At 51.0% G+C, this 19,395-nt stretch overlaps 7 protein-coding genes across 7 annotated transcripts; 4 read left to right on the forward strand and 3 right to left on the reverse strand.

Annotated features, from left to right (window-relative positions):
- Positions 1-989: 989 nt before the first annotated feature.
- Positions 990-2,786, reverse strand: JN550_007487 (uncharacterized protein; the record flags this gene model as incomplete). The annotated part of the gene is made up of 6 exons (XM_049319343.1): positions 990-1,608; positions 1,669-1,878; positions 1,945-2,003; positions 2,060-2,256; positions 2,317-2,404; positions 2,457-2,786. 6 exons carry the CDS (start codon positions 2,784-2,786, stop codon positions 990-992), a joined length of 1,503 nt encoding a protein of 500 aa, XP_049170463.1.
- Positions 2,787-4,345: 1,559 nt separating this feature from the next.
- JN550_007488 (uncharacterized protein) lies at positions 4,346-5,977 on the reverse strand (the record flags this gene model as incomplete). Its single annotated transcript, XM_049319344.1, has 1 exon — positions 4,346-5,977. The coding sequence occupies one exon, from the start codon at positions 5,975-5,977 to the stop codon at positions 4,346-4,348; it is 1,632 nt and encodes a 543-aa protein (XP_049170464.1).
- A 3,029-nt stretch (positions 5,978-9,006) lies between these two features.
- JN550_007489 (uncharacterized protein) lies at positions 9,007-10,698 on the forward strand (the record flags this gene model as incomplete). Its single annotated transcript, XM_049319345.1, has 1 exon — positions 9,007-10,698. The coding sequence occupies one exon, from the start codon at positions 9,007-9,009 to the stop codon at positions 10,696-10,698; it is 1,692 nt and encodes a 563-aa protein (XP_049170465.1).
- A 2,020-nt stretch (positions 10,699-12,718) lies between these two features.
- Positions 12,719-14,318, forward strand: JN550_007490 (uncharacterized protein; the record flags this gene model as incomplete). Its single annotated transcript, XM_049319346.1, has 2 exons — positions 12,719-13,028; positions 13,078-14,318. 2 exons carry the CDS (start codon positions 12,719-12,721, stop codon positions 14,316-14,318), a joined length of 1,551 nt encoding a protein of 516 aa, XP_049170466.1.
- A 569-nt stretch (positions 14,319-14,887) lies between these two features.
- On the reverse strand, positions 14,888-15,832 carry JN550_007491 (uncharacterized protein; the record flags this gene model as incomplete). The annotated part of the gene is made up of 1 exon (XM_049319347.1): positions 14,888-15,832. The coding sequence occupies one exon, from the start codon at positions 15,830-15,832 to the stop codon at positions 14,888-14,890; it is 945 nt and encodes a 314-aa protein (XP_049170467.1).
- An 893-nt stretch (positions 15,833-16,725) lies between these two features.
- On the forward strand, positions 16,726-18,022 carry JN550_007492 (uncharacterized protein; the record flags this gene model as incomplete). Its single annotated transcript, XM_049319349.1, has 2 exons — positions 16,726-17,273; positions 17,329-18,022. 2 exons carry the CDS (start codon positions 16,726-16,728, stop codon positions 18,020-18,022), a joined length of 1,242 nt encoding a protein of 413 aa, XP_049170468.1.
- Positions 18,023-18,403: 381 nt separating this feature from the next.
- On the forward strand, positions 18,404-19,174 carry JN550_007493 (uncharacterized protein; the record flags this gene model as incomplete). The annotated part of the gene is made up of 5 exons (XM_049319350.1): positions 18,404-18,502; positions 18,562-18,657; positions 18,750-18,802; positions 18,866-18,972; positions 19,032-19,174. 5 exons carry the CDS (start codon positions 18,404-18,406, stop codon positions 19,172-19,174), a joined length of 498 nt encoding a protein of 165 aa, XP_049170469.1.
- Positions 19,175-19,395: the final 221 nt, after the last annotated feature.

A 19,395-nucleotide genomic window follows, 5' to 3' on the forward strand; every position in this document is an offset into this window, starting at 1 on the left:
GGACTCATCTCAACCCTGTTCTCTTCAAGGAGCCTACGGAGCATGCCTTCCTCCTTTGCTACATTGGAGGTGCTAGACGTTACGCTTAGAGACTCAACCAGTTTACAATTTGATGCACTTGCGTACGCAATAAACATTGTCATAGGCTTTTGTACGTGCTTCTCTGAGTATTTGCAGTTCGAAGTGCGAGCTCCAAAGATGACGTGATTAAATTGATCAATTTCCATGCTTGAGCACGGCGAAGTTAATCGCCTTTCATGTCGAATCTCGCTACCTGGAGCGACCTAGAGCCAGCGCCGGGACCTTCATGTACTTTGCGACGTATGAGTGAGGCGCTTATATGGGGCATGGCCCAAAATTAGTGAACATCGGGGTATAATTCAGCTTACACTCCAAAGATCGCCTAGAAAGCCGTTCGCCTTGTGCCGACCGCACCTATGCTGTAACTAAGCGTGAAAGTGGAATACCATAACAGAATTGAAGTCTGGCGATTGTGTCGATAACTATCCAATCCCGGAGGTCCTTTCCTGGAGCGCGCGGGGCAGAATTGTCTCCCCCAAATTCATTTGTGTGAAAGTCGTCCGGCATAGCACTGTTGTTTGCGAATTGTGTTACCGCTGTAAAAGGAATGAAAGAAATATGATCCACTGCAACTTACTTCCCCCTTGAGATTTACTTTGCATGGTGGCCATGTGGATGGTTTCCCGCTTTAATCTTTGGGAATACATGTGGTATCATATACAAGAGCTGTCGTCTTCACCTGTTTGCGCTTCGGCCATTGCGAGTATGGAACTTGGAAAGAGTTTTTCAATGCACATTTATCCACAAACAGGCTTTTCAATGTTTAGGGAAGCTCGTTAATACTCGGAGCGCGTACTGTACTTCAGTCGTATTATAGCCTGAATGGTTTCATCTCAGCTAGGTTGAATAACCTCTGTACAACTTTAAAACCTTAGTTGAAATGGGTTAATGCTTTCTTTTATATACTTCTAGTAGACAAATTTGTAGTCTGTTTGATCGTCAAGCTCTTCGCCTGGTTGCAGGGCAGCTATCTTCCGATCAATACTTTTGTTGTGGGCAATGAATATAACCATCGTTAGCAACATGATTGGAAAGCTAAGCGCTGTTATGGCCAATCCCGTACCAAATCCGACAGGATAGTGAGGTGATTGCGCAGTGATGAAGACATTGCTGCTCACAAAGTTAGCGCAGTTGCCGATGCCAAGTAACACAGCTGTCCCAAATGACTGGTGGGCGCGTCCGCGGAGATTAGCTGTCAGTATCCCAATGTACATAGGCATCTGGACAAACGTCCCAAGGCTGATGGCAAATTGTGCTAAATAGCGTACCGCTGGTGGATCAACCTGCTTCAAGTGCAAGATCCACCCAAGAATGCTGACAACGATAGCTGGAAGGATGAAGGGCCACCTTGTGTTAAGACGTCCCGATAAGAGCGTCGTTGTTAGCGCACCCGCGATTCTGATGATCCATACTGGAATCGTCATCACTTGGGCACGGCGCTCTGTCCATCCCAACTGACTCAGGATTGTGGGATTGAACGAGCTGAGCGACCCAGCTGACATGTCGGCACAGAAGAAGAGTACAGTCCTTCGCAATGATTAGTTGCTTGATCCATCGGATACTTGGAAGAGGCCTGAAACAACATACAGTAGCCATATCTTGTAGTCGAGGACAATCTTCGGCCAATCAACCTTGACCATATGTGACTTCTCATCGCCCTTATCGAGTTGAAGTCTTGCCAAGAGCTGGGTTTGGTCCTCCTTACTCAACCACCTATCTTGAGCCGGAAAGTGTGGAGTAAAGACGAATACAAACGCCGAGAATGCAATGGTGACGAGACCCTCTACGATGAAAATCCTGCGCCGTATGAGACAACTTGCAGAAGAGAAATCAGAGGGAATTGGAGCATTGAACTTGACTCACCAGCTCCAACCGGCCAGACCTGAGGCGCCATTGAAATCCATAAGTGCGTAAGCAAGCAGCTGTAAAGCTTCTTAGCCTAGAAGAACTGCGTACCTGGTGCACATTCCTCACTTACACCGCTGAAACAAGAGCCTGATTGCCCAAAGGCGAAGAATAATGCAAATCGTAGAGACAGCTCCTTTTTCCGATAGTATGACGCAATGAGCAGTCCAGCTCCCGCCGGCAATCCGGTCTCGACTACACCCATCAAGAATCGTACTACGAGAAGACCTTCATAGGATCTGGTGAAACCCTGACACATGGCCAACACTCCTGCGTAGCACCGATACTGGTTAGGCCATGGAAGTCCCGAGCACGAAGTCGGCGCCTTACCAAGAATAAGCATCTGTGCACCCAGGAATATGTTTGGCTTGATCCACTTCAATGCCATAAGCCAATTACTCGGCACTTCAAATAAGACCTGTAATTGGAGATTAATCCGGGACCTATCCGCTTGATTTGAGGTTTCATACGAAGGGGATATAGAAGATCCAAAGCGCAGTGTTGAAACCAGCAGGCGGCATATTGAGACCTTTCTCAAGGCCAGCTAGGCGAGCGTTGGCAATGTTGGTTCTGTCCAAAAAACAAATAAGATATAGCAGGCCCATAATCGGAATGACTTTCAGATCGATCTTGTTTGTCAATCGGCGGTCAGCTTGAGGGTCCAGGCTGTACACTTCCGCCTGAACACCCTGGAGGTGCAATTCTGACTTGGATGACTTTGCTGTGACGGTATGCCGTGCCAGCTTCTCGTCGACAAGGGCAGACCCGCCGAGCACGGCCTTTTCGGAGATGGCGTCCATGACTTCGAAGTTCGAGGTTGTTGGCACTTACGGACCACTCCGGTGGACGACGGAGAAGCGAGGGATTGAGGAAGCTACTGGCGAGGGAGGGTTATATTAGTGACAACACAGCCATGACAAGTATCTTCTGTGGTCGCGTGAGAATAACCAGGATGAGCTTCTCAATACTGTGCTATTGGAAGCTGTAGCGAATCTTTTTTTTTTCTTCTGGTCTGCCAATCTTCTGGGGATTGCATGCCATCTGGGGGCCTTTGCCATTCCTGGCGAAAACCCTGTAGACCCGCAGCAGTGGCATCCAATGTGGAGTGCGCTAAATTGCAGACCAATATGGATGTGGTTCAGAGTTCTTTGGTTTGAACAAGCTAAACAAACCCTTCTTATGCCCTGTTGCTTGGCAGATGGGTCTGGACCCATTACCCGTGGTTGTTATCATTTTGGTGTTGGTCAATATATCTAAGTTGACCGAGGGTGCGGAGGTGTTGGTCTTGAATCGCGAATTACGGGAGTAGTTGCTTGAAGATACCTACACGAGTACTTGCCTCAGCACGTAGTTAGTGCGCAGCCTGACAAGCCCAAGTAGACAGGCTAGACCCTAAGTGATCATAGGCAGCATGACAGTGTGGCCTGCCTGAACCTTGTTGAGTCAACGGAACACCACCAATTACTGTGAATTCACATCATGCCTACTCCTTACAACCCCGTGTGATAACTTTGCCTGGGAAATTATGTCGTTTCCATATCTATCCGGTCACACGACGTGCCGTAACTCAAGTCTGTCATTGACATCGTATGAACGCAGAATGCGCAATTTCAAACGAAGTTGTGTCAATTCACTAACACACATATCGTCGGCGAACTCCCAAAGGCCTAGCTTGCGATATGCCAAGTCAGCTGAATTGGATTACACTAGTACAATCAGGGCATGCATGTCGGCCAAGGCTTAATTTACCCGCAATATAAGAGTGAGGCTTAGAATAAATGATACCAGCGAGTGTTTCGAGAACAATTTTAGTAGAAGCCGAGAACTTATGCAAAAGTACCACATTGACTTGTGAGTTTGAGACTATCAGACAACCTTGACATCAGCCAATGAGGGTTGTCTGGAAATGGTGCCACGGCACTGATATGTAACTACATTTCGCATATTGGAGGTCTCTCCGAGATTGCGTCGTGAATACCGACATACTTTCTAGGCCTGCCCCCAGGACCTACCTAGGTCGAGTCTGCTATAGTGCCAGTCCAGCAATGGAAAATGAAGCCCATCGTAGGGTGAATTCTTGTGGCACATATTGCACTATCGAGCACTCGTAGCCTCGTGCTCATTGAATCATGATATAGAAGAACGCGCGGCAAGACCAGTATGTCTCCCCATCACAGCCCTCATCACTGAGCACTTTGCCTGATAGCTGATGTTCAAATTCATGCCTCATGTTTCACAGTCGTCAAGCCAGTAACTCTTTCAAAACGGACGGTATCCCATAGTTTCAGCTTAATCATAGACTTCCGTTGGCCCTAGACCTTGTCTTGATCGATGTTGCCCCTTTTTATCTCATCACTGCCTATGGTAATGGATTATACTCTCTTATTCCTTGGCATACTCCATCCACTTCAACTCCGTCAACACGCTCTGACACTTTCCCATTAGCACCGAAACGGATGAGGTCCCCACCATGCGGATCACTAACAACCATCGGCTTCCAGCCCATAGCCGTCTGCGGGCCATGATACGGGTCCTTAACGAAGGCGAGAACATGGTCCTGCATCGAATTGCTAACTTCGATTTCGAGAGTGGTGGTGTTCGCGATGTGGTCCAGCAGTCTATACGTCCCAAAGGCTATTGGCGCGTCACTGGCATGGTACGCGCCGAGCCACTTGTAGTAGTTCAAATTAGGAAACGTACCCGCATACTGGAACCGGAAAACTGGCACATCAGCACCCATCCGGTTTCTATATACGGTTGAGTTGAATGTTGGACAAACCCCGAACGATATCGTGCCAGCATCGACCGCCGGCTGGTACGGGCCCGCTGTCAAGTTATCTACCGGATATGGAACCAACGATGAGAATTCATTGGCCGTGGCCGAGATAATGGCCGGGAGGCGCGCGATCTTGCCTGCTTCAGACCGGGCCTCGTAGTCAGTGAACACAATTCGATCATCGGGAATCAAGCTGAAGGAAAGCGCGGGTGTTTCGCCCCGATCGCCGTACTGTCCGATGAAGTTCTCTATCTGTGCAAACGGCACACGTCGCATGCAGTCAAGCTCCGCTGCACCGTCCTCGTCGTCATCGTCGCCGCTTGGAGCATCGCACCCAACGTGGCGCGCCACGAAGGTGAAGTTTGAGTACGTTGGATCAGCGACCGCAGAGACAGAAAAGATCGTCCCCGATTGAAGCCAGTAGGCTTGAGCGATGGGTTCCTCGTGGAAAGCATACGCATGAATATCCGCGCTTATAGATCCCGCCGACCGGCCCCATTGGGTGATGCGGTTCGGGTCGCCGCCGAAGGCTGCAATGTTGTCGCGCACCCATTCGAGTGCGGCGCGCTGGTCGAGGATGCCGAGGTTCTGGTCGCCGCCCTCCAGTCCGCGCGCGTTGGGGAAGCCAAATATGTTAAGACGGTAGTTGATAGTGACGACGATGTGCGACTGCGACCGCTCGACCCACGATGGCGGAAGCTGCCACGGGATATCGACTCCGCCAATCACAAAGCCACCTCCAGTCATGAAAAATAGAACGGGCAGACCGGCGTCAGCTCGCGGTGCTGCGGCCCTTTTTGGCATCCACACCGCCAGATATAGGCAGTCCTCAGATGTGGCCTCGCCTACCAGCCCCGACGAGTCGTTCTGGTTGCCATTGTAAATCAAGTTGCCTTTGGTCAAGTTTTGGTTCCAGAGTGAGGTCACTGCCGTCACGAACTGCGGGCACGATGGTGGAAACCGGGTGGCGTAATGATGCTCACTTGAAGACGATGAGAGTTTCTGAGGCGCCAGCCAGCGACGCTCCAGCACTGGCGGCTTCGCAAACGGGATGGCGCGGAACTGTAGGGTGTTTGGAAACTTGGGGTCGATGAGCCCAGTGAAGCTGCCGGTGGAGGTTTGGACGGTGACATGGTCGGAGTCCGGGCGCTCGGTCACTTGGCCCAAGACAGCATCGCTCGCCGCAGCAAGGAGGGACAAGATCACGAGCTTCATATTGGGCAGCCTGTGGTATCGAAACAACATCTCCGTTCCCGGAGTACTGGTGCTTTGATTATAAAAATAACTTCGTTTTTGAACAGTGGCGATGACGTATGCTGTCTCCTTGTGTACTATGGTGCTCCTATGCGGCCGCGGTCGCCCCATAGGTGCATTCGGCCAGTTTGTTTCTGGCAGGTGAGTGTTGTATGCAGTCAGTCGAGCGAATGAAAGACAATTATGGAAACAAAGTGGATCCTGAAGGATCAGTGGCGGCGTGCCTGGAGTATATTCCAGGATAATGCTGACAGCTGCCAAGCGCACCAATTAGTCAAAGTCAAGATTCAGCGGTGATAGTAGGCTTCAAGTCGTCATGGGTAACGGAATGCCCACGATTTCCCATATTCTGGCGCAAGATATTCAAGTTTAGCTCCTCTATACGCACGTTTCGTCTATCCACGGAACGTGAAGTACCTAGGTATGCTAGCAAAGAAGAGACAAGCAAGATGGCGAAGATCCTGACCAACCGTCTTGCTTTGCTTTACTCTCAGTACAGCAAGCAGTTACCGCCAATTACATCTACGATTTCACCGAGCAACCCGTATGTATCACTTATCAACAGCCCGCCTCTAGAGCCAGGACTTTGTGGATTAAGTCAGAACTTCGATAATTAATAGATACGCTACGTTTGGAAAATGTGAGCAGCGTTTACATAGCTTGAAGTCACTACTTTTATAAATACAAGGCTGGAAGGAATAACTAGGCCAGGCACAATATCGACCGAAATACTTGAAGGCACTTATTAAACTATGCGATTAAGTGATGGATCACTGTTAACTTATAATCTTGAGGTGTAGATAAAGATGTTGATTGTGTTAAATTATGTACATCGGAGCATGAAATACATGGTACAGACCTGGAGACATGGATGGGCTTTCTGAAGAACCGGCGTTTTAGCTGTTCATGCCATTGTGTCGAACTATCCTCGAGTATGAAGTATGGCTTTTATCATTGCGAGCGCTTTGGTTCCATCAGAAATTTCTTTCTTATATGTGGCGATCAAGTCATGATCTGGATCTTCTGTATTGTTCGAGTACGGTTGACAAGCTGGCCATACACATGATTTCTAGGTTTACCGGTCCTCTGCCACCCTAGTTAACTGATCTGGAATGCATTGTTGGTCCATTGACTACTGTATTGGCTTTCTCACGTGAATGGAGCTTGAATAGTATACGTGTGGTCGATCTGCAATCTACTTGCCCTTTTAGTTTTATTTCTGTGAAGAAGTTTGTTTGTCCGCATTATCACTGAGATCGTCCCTTTACTGGCCTTCCAATGATACCCTCGCAACTCTTCCGCCGTTAGTGGGAGCCTGTTTCCCATCTCGTCAGATCCCGACGGTGCCTCCCGGCGGCATGTCAGACTGTCCGACTTCTTTGGCGCGTCGGGAGCGCGAAGCAACAGGTGGCTCTCGTCCTCAACGCCGATCGCGACCAGGGCCGTACCCGGCTACGTGACCGGGACCGGCTTGTCGTGGCCCAATCAGTTCCCCAGCCCAGCTCCTCGTGCGCCAGGTGCTGCAAGCGCAACGCGGCGATCACTGATCATTCCAGTCCCGAAGGCTTCAGTAGCAGGCGCCCCTGCACGAAGCGCACCAGGTCCTCGATCGTAAGCAATAGCGCGATGATGAGTGGACCACGGCGATTAAGTTACCATCTTCAAGATTTGGCATCGCGCATGCTGGATCAGACGCAACACGGCTTTTGTGAGCGGGCCCTGTCTCTAGAACTACCGAAGTCACACGAATTTTGCGATGTAAACAGAGCTGAAACGACTATAATACCTTTAAAAAGTTGTTGCGCTAGTTTCAGGGCAGCGATGGAAAGCTCATTTACCTGGCCAGCTTCATCCACACAGGACATGGTAACTTTCATAGACAATAGTGAATATAGCAGCATTTCTGCTGCGTTGCCACGGAGCGTCAGATGACCACGGCTAGGTTCCAAGAATGTAGCATAGATGATGCTCTTCTTGCCCTTTCTGATTGGGAAAGGGCTAGTCTTAGTTTTCACGAAGCACATCTCTATAATGCACTCCATAGCTGCACCTGACCTCACCCTTGGTAGTGCGGTTCTAGGAAGATAGGTTTGGGACAAAATGAGAAGCTGAGAGTATCAGCTGCAGAACGTGGGATTGATGATTGGTGGTTAGGTTCACTTGTCTAAAATTTTTCCCATTTCACGCCTTACATTATAGGAGCCATTACTGAACTAGTTTTCCAGTTTAACCAGCAACAATGACCATTAATAAATCCCGCGGTAGTAAAGCACGCCTAATATCATTCAAAGGACAAAATTTAGAGCTCAAGTAGTGTGAAAAGAATGGTTTAGGCTACAAAGTCAATTACACTTCAAATATAGATACACGGAAACACTATACTTCGTTGAATCCAAACGCATCGACGTCACGTGTTCTGCACCGAATGTTCCTATACGTACAAGCATCACGTCTATCTTGGAGATTACATGGCTTTGGCGTTCATCTCATATTGGCGAAGACCAACTCAGCCGCTGACTGACATTTGCATGTGGCGGGGCCTTGGCTGCCAAGGCTTGCGGGACCGCTTCAGCCGCCCGGCCGCTTCGCTGTGCCCATTTACACTGCTATGTCTATGATAGTTGCTCGATAACACGTGCATTACCTATTGGGGGAAAATTAAGAACTCGGTATCCTGGCGGGTTAATGTGCACAGCCCCGTAGGCCAGCCCCGTAGGGCTTTTTGGGGTTTAATATCTACTCAGCCTCCCCGCGGATGGTTCGTCTCGGTGTGAGGACGGTGCCTGATGACGATGATGGTGCTTCTTGATTCGCGGCTACGTTAACCGAATACAGCCACAGCTCGTTCATGAGCACCTAACCGAGTCGACTCAGCCTTCAGCAAGGACAGCCGCTAACTCGGATCTTGTCCCGGGAACCTGTTTCCAAACAGGATGCCTAGATTGGGCTTTGATTGTCTCTGGTGTGTTGCGTCCGCCACGGTAGACAAAATGCCGCGATTTCCGCCCCGAAGCTCAATCCTGTCCATCCTCTGTATGTGTGCACGCACACATCAGAGCTCGCACAGCGGGTTCGAACCGCCAACAGCCTTCCACATACACGAAACGCGCCTCCAGATGCCTTTGTTTGCTTTCACTTTGGTGCTATGCTGGTTCATCGCGCCCACGTGGGCCCAGAACTGCAGTGTCCCACCGCTTACATTGACCATACAAAACACAACGTTTAGCGACGGTATAGTTGTCAACCGTGGCATCCAGACCTTGCTCGGTGGACAGCTACTAGGACTCCGCCTTTCGCTCAGCCAAAACAATACTCGCGTTAGGAATGCGCGCGACTGTCCGGAACGCGCTGCCAACTTTTCCAGGTGCCAGGGAGCGTCGGGCGGCGTATTCAGCATCTCGGAGGATACATTCACCAGTGTCCCTCCAAGTAGATGGAACGTCTCTGTTGTGGACCCTCATCCGCAAGACGTGACGATCCTATACGGCTACGGCGCGGCAGAGTTTCCTGGCACAGAGGCAATGGTCGACGCGCTCCCCGTCGAGGTCTGGTCCGATACAGACGCCCAAAACAAATCAGAGCTTGCTCTTGGACCGAGCTCATCATTTCTCAGCCGCCTTGTTGAACATTCATGGGCACCGACCCGCAACATTGGGCTATATTATGGATCGAGGTCGCAAAATCAAGCCAAAGATGGTCGCTTGATTATTGGCGGATTCGACGAAGCTAGATTCGATGCATCAACTGAGGCCGAATTCCCGCTGTTTGGCTATGGAGCTGCAATAAGTTGTCCTCTGCAAGTGATGCTTGCCGATGTCATCTTGACCAACTCGGAAGGTAATCACTCGCTCTTCAGAGATCCCGATTCGAGAGTTCCTGCGTGTATAGATACGATCCAGAATGCGTTCACCTTCACAAAGACGATGTACGACCAATGGGCCGGCCTGACGCGCCACATTGACTTCGATGGATCGAATTATACAGGGCAGACATACCCTGCGGATAGAGAGCCACTCCTTGGGACACTGACCATCAAGTTGTCGAACGGTTACACGTCTGTGATCCCTCACTTCGAATTGGTATCGAATGAACGCGGGACTGATGACCAAGGCAAGTACGCAGTGCTCAACTCGTCACGTGTCATGGCCGCGATTCAATCAGGGCAAGGCGATCTAGGGAATGATGTTCCTCAACTCGGTGGCGTCTTCTTATCGCAGAACTACCTGCGGATAGATTACGACCAGAAGAAATTCTGGCTTGCCAAGGCTGTTACGAATACCTCTCTCCCCGCGGAGATCACAGGTGTCTGCACGTCGCAACCTACCATGCCTGTGACAAATGAGGGAATACCCGGGGGAAATAAGGACCTTGGTTTGAAAGTTGGCCTACCCGTCGCGTTTATCATCGTAATAGCCGGATTGTTTGGGCTCTGGCGCTTCAAACACCGGTCGAGACTGCCCTCTCCTTCTCCAGGAGGCATGTTTACTCAGCTGCACCGAAACATCAACCTTCGCGGACGGCCTCCTCAGGCAGCAGATCCAGGCGCACGAGAAATGATACAAACTCACCAGACTGCCACACAGCCTTCCGAGTCCGCAGCTGCGCAGAACACAGCGAAAGCAGACAGTGGCAGAGAGTCAGACGGGTACGAAGATGCTACAAGGAGGAATTCACTTCCCTAAGGAGACAGTTCCTACATACACGGTGGTGGCCGACAAACGCACAACAGTTCATACAACTGGATAGAGCTTTCCTCGAGTTCTCTTTGCGGTGTCTTCACGTTTGCAGATGCGGGATTCGCACTCTTTACTGCGATTAGTGATCAACAGGTGAGAACCAGCGAGTTGAAGTTATGGTAGACTGTCTGAAGCTTGCCATGAGGTCCAGGAGACATCAAGATGGTAGGTTGATGCGAGGGCAGCCCAGAACCGCACAGAATATCATATATAGAAGCGAGCAAAGTTTCCATTGGCAGATGATATTTCTATTATGCCCCAAACAAAGTCGCCCAAAGCGAGGACAATAAGTTAGGTATTTTAACCGACGGGAATTTCGACAGTGTCGGTAGTCACTAGCCCATAAGCGATGTGGGGGGAGGCGTTCTAGTTAACCTGCGTACATACGCAACGCGCACTGACACCCCCATACCCCAAGAACTCGATGTCCCGGGATGTTTTCGTTAGGGTCTTGAGCTTTAATCATGCCCAAGCAGGTAACGATCATTCTCCTAAATTTTTGACTCGCATATGCTGCAATCATTAACTTACACGTCCATCTTTCGAACTTTCGCGCCATGCATCCATCGTGCCGGGCTGAGTGAGAGGCGGCGAGCTTCTGGCCATTCCACACTGCCCTTGCTTGGGCGAGAAACAACCTGCCGGCAGTTCTCAAAGGAGCATCCTTGGAACTGACTTAGCCAATTGAGTCATTAGCCGGGCGCACCTACACGGTTCATTGTCAAGTCTACAGGGCGTGCGGTCGGTTAAGCTCTTTGCCGGACGATGCTCAAAGCTAGAGATGCACGGTATACCGTAGTAGTGCAAGATACGCAAAGGAATTGATTCATGTTCATGCGGTTGTGATGGCACGATACGATCCTTAACACGAGTACACTCTCCGATCTACAATACATGTCTGCCGTGCCGGACCGGCGAGCGGGATAGGTGCGCCTCACTGTCTCAGTCTTTGCGGAGGGCAAAGCGGTAGACGGGGAGGACTTTTTCCTTAAGCCGAGAGCGAGGGCTTCACTTATGAAAAGCCCTTGAGTGCCTTTTTGCCCCGTCTCGAGTCACATCCCCGGCCCACATCGACCCAAGAATGCGAAATGGAATCGTTGAGACGTTGAGACCCTAGATCCACAAGAAAGGAAACTTACACAGTAGCGCGGGGGCGCCAGGGACGCTGCCAGACGCGCGTGGCATGCGGCAGGCAAGCCCCATGGCCGGCACAGTTCTGCTTGGCAAGAGATGCTTGGGATTAGCTTGGCATATGCTTGTCTCCGGGCGGGTCGCTCCCTAGCACTTCCCCCTGCAGCTAAGAGCTAGTGACGTGATATAATTGTCTGCGATATTCCCTCATGTGGGCTACGAGCTCATCAACCCATCCGCTATTGCTTTCAAGCTTTGTGGTTGGCGGCAACGGCGACACCGCTTCGCTTCTAGCCCGCTCCTAGCCCCAGCTCAAGCGGATGTTTACGGAGCCGCGATCTCATTAACGGTAAACCAAGGCGCCGAGAAAGCTCCGTACCTGTGATAAGTTATACTCGGTACCACAAGCCCGGATACCTGGCGACCTGGCATCACTAATCAGCGCAGCCCTGATTCGAGCGCAATTTGCTCGGATTCTGCTAGTCGTCCTCCGCCAGTCTGGGGGAACAAGGTATCGACGACTGGTTGGATATCCACTCTGGTCAACCGTCCAGGTTCTCCGTGGGAAAGCTCTCCCCGCGACCATACGCTACCTGAACCTGGCTGGCTTTGACATCAGCGCGGGGCGCCGAATTGCCTTCTGTCACGCACCTCCATGACTGGATACGATGGGGAACGGGGAGGGGCGCGAGGCGCGTCGTCGGGCCCTGGGCTGATTCCCTAGGTCCTCCTCCCTAAATACCTGGCCTCCTCCTTCTCTCTTCTCCCATTCCTCATCGGCCAGGTCCATTGTCTAGTCATCTGTACGAACGAAAGAACGTACAGCCCTCCAACTATGAGCGCCAACAACCACTTCGGCGCCACGGGCACCACCCTGAGCGTCCTGCAGCTGGCCTTCATCGTCGCTCCGTCCTTCATCCTCTTTGGATACAACCAGGCTGGTGTCGGTGGTCTCCTGACCGAGTCCGATTGGGTCAAAACCTTCCCCCAGATCGACACTGTGAACACCACGGGCGCAGAAAAGAGTAAAAACAGCACTATCCAGGGCGTCGTGGTGGCAGTTTTTGTCATCGGAGCTCTCTTTGGATCTCTGTCGTGCTCCTACACCGGAAACGCCCTTGGCCGCCGCAATGTTATCTTCATAGGTATGTCCTGCGGACCTAATGTCTGCCGTCTTGGCTAATTGTTGTCCAGCCGGAGTCTTTACCTTGATTGGTTCCATCCTGGAGGCTTCCTCGTTCGGACTTGCTCAGTTCATCGTCGGACGCATCATCCTGGGCGCTGGAGTCGGCCAGCTGAGCTCCATTGTGCCCGTGTGGCAAGCCGAGACTTCCGGTGCTACCAACCGAGGGCGCCATGTCGTTCTCACTGGCCTCTTCATTTGCCTGGGCTATGTCCTCGAGTCCTGGATCGATCTCGGCTTCTTCGAATTCCACACCGGACCAGTCACGTGGCGACCCCCGTTGGCTATCTCGATCGTCTTCTCACTCATATTGATGGGCTCAATCTACTTCTTTCCCGAGTCGCCCCGATGGCTGGTGCTCAAGAACCGCAGCGACCAAGCCCGCTCGGTGATTGCGGCCTTGCGAGGGCTCCCCGAGGATTCGGTCGAAGTGCAGGCAGAAGTGACTGGAATCGAGTTTTCTCTTGAGGAGACTGCAGGGACTGCCGTCAAGCTCACCGACATGCTCAAGATGGGAGAAGACAAGCTGCTGTACCGATTCCTTCTCTGCATCATGCTGCAGTTCTACCAGCAGATGTCTGGGAGCAACCTCGTCAGCGTCTATGCACCCATTCTGTTCCAGCAGAACCTCGGTCTCAGCGGAGAACTCTCGAGAGTCTTGTCCGGAGGAGCGCTCACCTGGAAATTCCTGTCCTCCTTCATTGCCTTCTTCACCATCGACAGGTTCGGTCGCCGCGCAGTGTTCATCGTGTCCGGTGTTGGCATGTCTTGCTGCATGATTGCTCTAGCAATCACCACCTCCTTCCCCAAGGACAACAAGTCTGCTCAGATCGCCGCCGGGTGCTTCATATACCTCTATAACACCTTTGTGCCGATTGGTTTCCTGGGAGCCAACTTCCTCTACTGCACAGAAGTTGCGCCGATCCGTCTTCGAATGGCCATGTCATCCATCTCCACAGCCAACCATTGGCTCTGGAACTTTGTCGTTGCAATGGTTACACCTGTGGCCATCAACACGATCGGCTGGCAATATTACATCGTATTCGCTGTCATCTCGGCATGCATCCCACTCTCTGTCCTCTTCCTCTTCCCTGAGACCAAAGGGCGCTCCTTGGAGGATATCGACATGATGTTCAAGGATTCGCCATCCGCCTGGGCAACAGTCAAGTACGCCAAGACCCGACCCGTCGCTCTTCCCCAAGAATTTGCGGCCAAATCAGACACAAAGTCGGCCCATCTCGAAGAAGCCTGAAGGGATAATTAACGGAAATGATGACGACATATATTTTACAGCGAATTTTTTACCCCTTGGTCACCATCAGGGGACACACCAATACTCCCCAGGATATCTGATGGAAGGCTGCTATTTCGCCGTCTTATAAAAGCCCATTTAGGGGCTGACGGAAAGACTTTTGGCACCTTGGTCATATATCAGCCATTAGCCCGGACGGTCAACGTAACCACTTTGTACAAGGAGCTCGTTGGAAGCCGGCAAGAGTCCATTTTGGGTATGATAATGACCACAATACAAAGCGAATGGATGGTGTTTCCACATTAGAACTATACAGTAGCTCGATACCTTGATTATCGATGAATACAACGAGATGTGAGACTCACCGTGTTTCTGCTTTCCTGTTCCCGTCACTATCCTTCTCGTTTTTCTATTGCTTCCTATCTCAAGGCATACATGTCAGCATGCAAAGACCACTTGATTCAAATTGTAGATGACTGCAAACTTCTCGAGGCGAGTATCATTTCTGTGTAGCATTTGAAATACGGTTCCGTCCAGTGCTTCACAGGTCATCAGCACTGCTAATTTCCTCATGAGGACACTTGAGAGGACACTTGAGCCCTCATGCGATCAAAGGTCTCTTTGGGGCTTGTGCTCTTCACAACTTCGAAGTAGTTGGTAAAGAATGCCTCAGGGTTCACGTCACACGCAACGAGGTCAGTCCCGGCGTTTGCCTCAAAACTTGTCGCGCCGTTGCTCGGGTCCACATCCATACGACCCGTCACCCACTCGCAAAGATCAGGCTGGAAGATGATGGCGGCAGCTAAAGGGTCGTGGAATGTAAAGCGGTCCTTCTTTTTGAGCCACCAGTCTCCCAGAGATTTCATCAGGCCTCCAAGCTCCCCGAGTTCCTGGAACAGCCGCTTCTCAGCGTCGTGGGCTTGCAATGTGCACGGTCGCGTGACATCAAGTCCGACAAATCGGTGACGCGGGCGTTGCGTTTTCAGGACGATGCCCGCCGCCGTCTCGTCCACCAAGATGTTCCATTCCTTCTGGTGCTTCTCGGGGCCGAAGTACTTGCCGCACATGCTGACCACTTCCTTACAGAGAGACGGCAGCTCGGGGTCGAGCGCGAACAGCAGCCCCGCATTGCTGAGGGGCCCAATAGTCAGGAGGACGACTTCACCAGGGTGGTTTCGAATGGTGCGCTGTAGAAAGTCCACGGCTGCGTTCTCTGGCCGGCCCTGGATGTGGGTCATGTGTTTTATGCAGTCATACTGCTGTACGAGGGGCTGGCCGGCACCCTTGAGCAGCGGTTCGCGACGCCCGCAGTGGATTGGCACGTCGCTGCGACCGCACGCGCGCAGCAGGATCTCGGCGACGGCGGCGCGCTGCTGGACGTCGCCCGTCACAATGGTGACGCCGAGCAGGTCGCAGGCCGGGTGCATGGCCAGATATGCGAGCGCGAGCCCATCGTCGGGGTCCGTGCCGATATCGGTGTCCACTACAACCTTGGTGCGACTGCTGTGAGACATGGCTGCGCGTGTCGACTAGATGGTCGCAATTGATTGACATGCGATCCCACGCGATGGAGAATCTACATTCATGCAGCAACTGGCCGGTTGGTTGGTGCCTTCAAGTGATCTGCGCAGAAGCTGACCTAATAAAGAATGTGATTGCTGGTTGCCATTTAGCAGTTCGAGACATGTTGCCCCTCAGGCTACTGATGACTTTGCCTGCAGGTCTTGGCACAGATGGTAAGGCAACATCTTCATCAGAACTATGTAGAGAATAGAGGCGCAGTTTAGCCCTCGCTGGAACATTTAAGAATAGTCCCAAGCGATATAGCGCTGCCTTCCAGTTGCTGAGCGGCCATAACGAGTCTTGATGAACGTTGACCGACCCAATAATCACATTCCTTCTTTCCCTACTTGATTTGCTTTCTGATAGCACTCAAATGACAGACAGGCAAATCATAGCCCAGTATTACAATAGAAGGAGGCTCTGTTAGACAAAGAGTTTTAATTACACCACATCATCCTTGACGGCAAATCGCACGACACCGCACGATCTCAACCTTGAGAATGTCCTTGATATGTATTGCCGCATGACCCTGGTCAACTTTGTCATTGCAGCTGGAATCTGGAGAGGTAGGTACAATCGAGGAGGCACCCTGCGCCTGGCCTAATTCCAGTATACGGATGGTGGAGCATATGCACGTGACTTGTTGCTGCCTACTTCGTGCAACGACACACCATTAACCAGTCTTACATGCGTTTTTCTTGGGAGATTGCGATCTATGCCATAGCCTTCTCTTGTGGTATTTTTACCTATTGGTCCACTTTCCTCCTGAGCAAATACATAACAAGACCCCCAGCCTGAGCTCCTAGTCGACTTGCTCGCCCTAGAGCAACAGTTAGTCTTGACTATGGCGACGACGCTTGTCAATGACGCTGTTCCTGCGTACACAATCGATCTTTCTCAACCTGCCGAGTCTCGGTATCGTCAGGTGTCACAGGACTTTGGTCCGCGCATGCGGGCCCTGACCGGTCTATTCGAAGAGATCCTAATCGCTTTCCTACCAAATGCGCTTCTGCGACAGCTTGTGATCAGAGCGGCAAAGGTGTCGCTGCGCAGAGTATACGACGAAGAAGAGCAGAAAGAACTCAAAGGCATCTCAGAATCTACCGGCGTAGAACTTTATCTGCTTGTGGCCTTGAACAACTTCCTCGACTGTTTCCTAGGATGCACCTCAGGTGCAGCACTGACGAGGCCATCAGCACCACGCCACAGAACAACCGACGGTAGTGTCTCTGAGGCACGCTTAATGCACTTTCGCACTTTAGACTGGGGGATGGATGAGTTGAGGGACCTATTGGTCACCTTGGAGTTCATTGACTCCAAGAAGAGCGGCAAGCGAGTTTTGGCACGATCTGTGACCTACGTCGGCTTTGTGGGTACATTAACCGCTGTCCGGTATGTAAAGTTGCTACATTTTGTGCAATTAGCATTTCGATTAACTCTCAAACAGCGAGGGGCTGTCGCTGTCACTGAACTTCAGACCAAACCATGTCTGCACAACAAGGTCTCTCCGGTGGCATCAGTTCCTGGTCCTATTGGGACGTCGTAGGTCAATTGGCTCTACCCTACGCGCACATGTTCTTCATCGTGCTCCGCGAAGTGATTCAACCAATGCGATTAAACCTAGCCTAACAGATCAAGCACATCGCCTGTCTTTAGTCAAGACTTCTCCCTGCTATCTCATCCTGTGCGATGGCGTTGAAGTTACAATTATTGAGAAGGACCTCAAATATGGCAAAGTGAGAACATCAGATAACTACATGGTTCACACCAATCATGACGTAGATCATCCTATCACACCGAACCCAAGCGAATACACTGGATCTTCAATGCTGGGACATGAAGAGTGGCTTGAGGAATCAACTCATCGAAAAGCCGAATTTGAAGACAAGTGGAAGAGATATCAGCAGAGCGGCCAGGTCCAAGCTGAGGCGAATGGCGCCGGTAACTCGAATACTGCGATATCTGCATCGTTGGATGCAACAGCAAAAGTACCGGCAACACCAGTGCTTGAATCTACGCTGAGGAGATGGGTTCAGTCCAAGACGACCATGGCCGAATGCACACATTTCGCGTGCTTAATGGATCCTGTGATGGGCCAGATAAGATGGATACAGCGAGGACCAGCTCCTACTCTGGAATAACAGCAGAAAATAAACCTGGCTTAAGACATCGATGGGCTGTGCCCCATCTCGCCGGTTATGTTATGCGCCTTTCAAGAAAGTGAGATGGGTTACCGGGGGGATGTATTCACCTGAGTCACTTCTTGTGGTATACACTGCTCACAGTATTCACCTGGTAGTAATTCCACAAAGTCTTCTTAAGGTTAATCTAACCTAGGAACTGGGTTAATTGAATGTACGTAGGTACTTTACACCACCCTGAAATATTTAAGGCCAAAATCCCTTCCCGTCTTCATTTATTCTTGCACATCACACTTCAGTATCACATCCTCAACAACTCAGATACTCAATTAGTACTGTGTACTACAACACCCATCCTCTTTACTTCAGCAATCTATGATCATGAAGACTTTCGCCGCTCTCATCTTCGCGTTCGCTTGTCTGGTCACTCTCGTGATGGCAGACAACCCGCGCTATCGCGATGAATGCGTGACCATCCAGGTAAATCATTAGACCGTCAAACAACCTAATGCTACCAGCGTTGACAACTGTTCTTCAAGTACTGGCGTGGCAAGAACGGCAACGAGGTCCCGCAGATCATTGCCGAATGTCCCGTCAAGACCGACCAACCTGATTCGTACCGCTGCACCACCCTGGTAAGTCTTGCCCCAGTGTGACCTCTGGACATAGGGATCCCTTTTTCATGTGTATCAAGTAACACGAACTGACTACGGTTGTGATTGAACAGAAGCTCGACATGTGCTACGCCAATGCATTCGGCCGTCTTGAACCCCGTCTCAAGTAAGCGGCAACTACTCCCAGGTCCAATGCGCTCAGCATTCGTGGTATCTAACATAGAAATAGTGGCGGGTTCTCGTCTAGCTGCTCCGATTGCATCATGGAGTCAACCAAACTCACGTGCACTTGTGCCAATGGCTCAGGCGGGACAACCCGTGCCTCGACTGAGACAAGTGAGTAAACGACTAATGTCAAAACACCTGAAGCACATATCTGACAACTTCATCTGCAGACGATCTCATCAAGAACGCCGCAAGCTTGCTTTCTTGCTTTGGTCACAACGGCATCTGGTGCTCGGACGCGGGCATTGGCTTTCATGTTGCGGAAAACATCACCGCGACTGACTATGTCCGATTGCTCAACAGCCAACCTTAGGTTTTTGGCATAGTACTGACGAGCTCTGACGAAGGCAAAGCGTACATGGTATGTGATGCTGTTCGGGTTTGGGTTCCATGGCTTAGGGACCGTAAGCATTTACGGAGATGCGCCATGACATGGCAAGTAGCGTGTACAGGCACACTTACATAATTGACTGAACTGCCACCAGATATGTCTTCTAATGCAGCCACCGAGAGATTAAGTGTTCTATGTAAAGT

The sequence above is a fragment of the Neoarthrinium moseri genome, assembly GCF_022829205.1.
Source record: "Neoarthrinium moseri strain CBS 164.80 chromosome Unknown scaffold29_Wmoseri_CBS_16480, whole genome shotgun sequence".
NCBI lineage: Eukaryota > Fungi > Ascomycota > Sordariomycetes > Amphisphaeriales > Apiosporaceae > Neoarthrinium > Neoarthrinium moseri.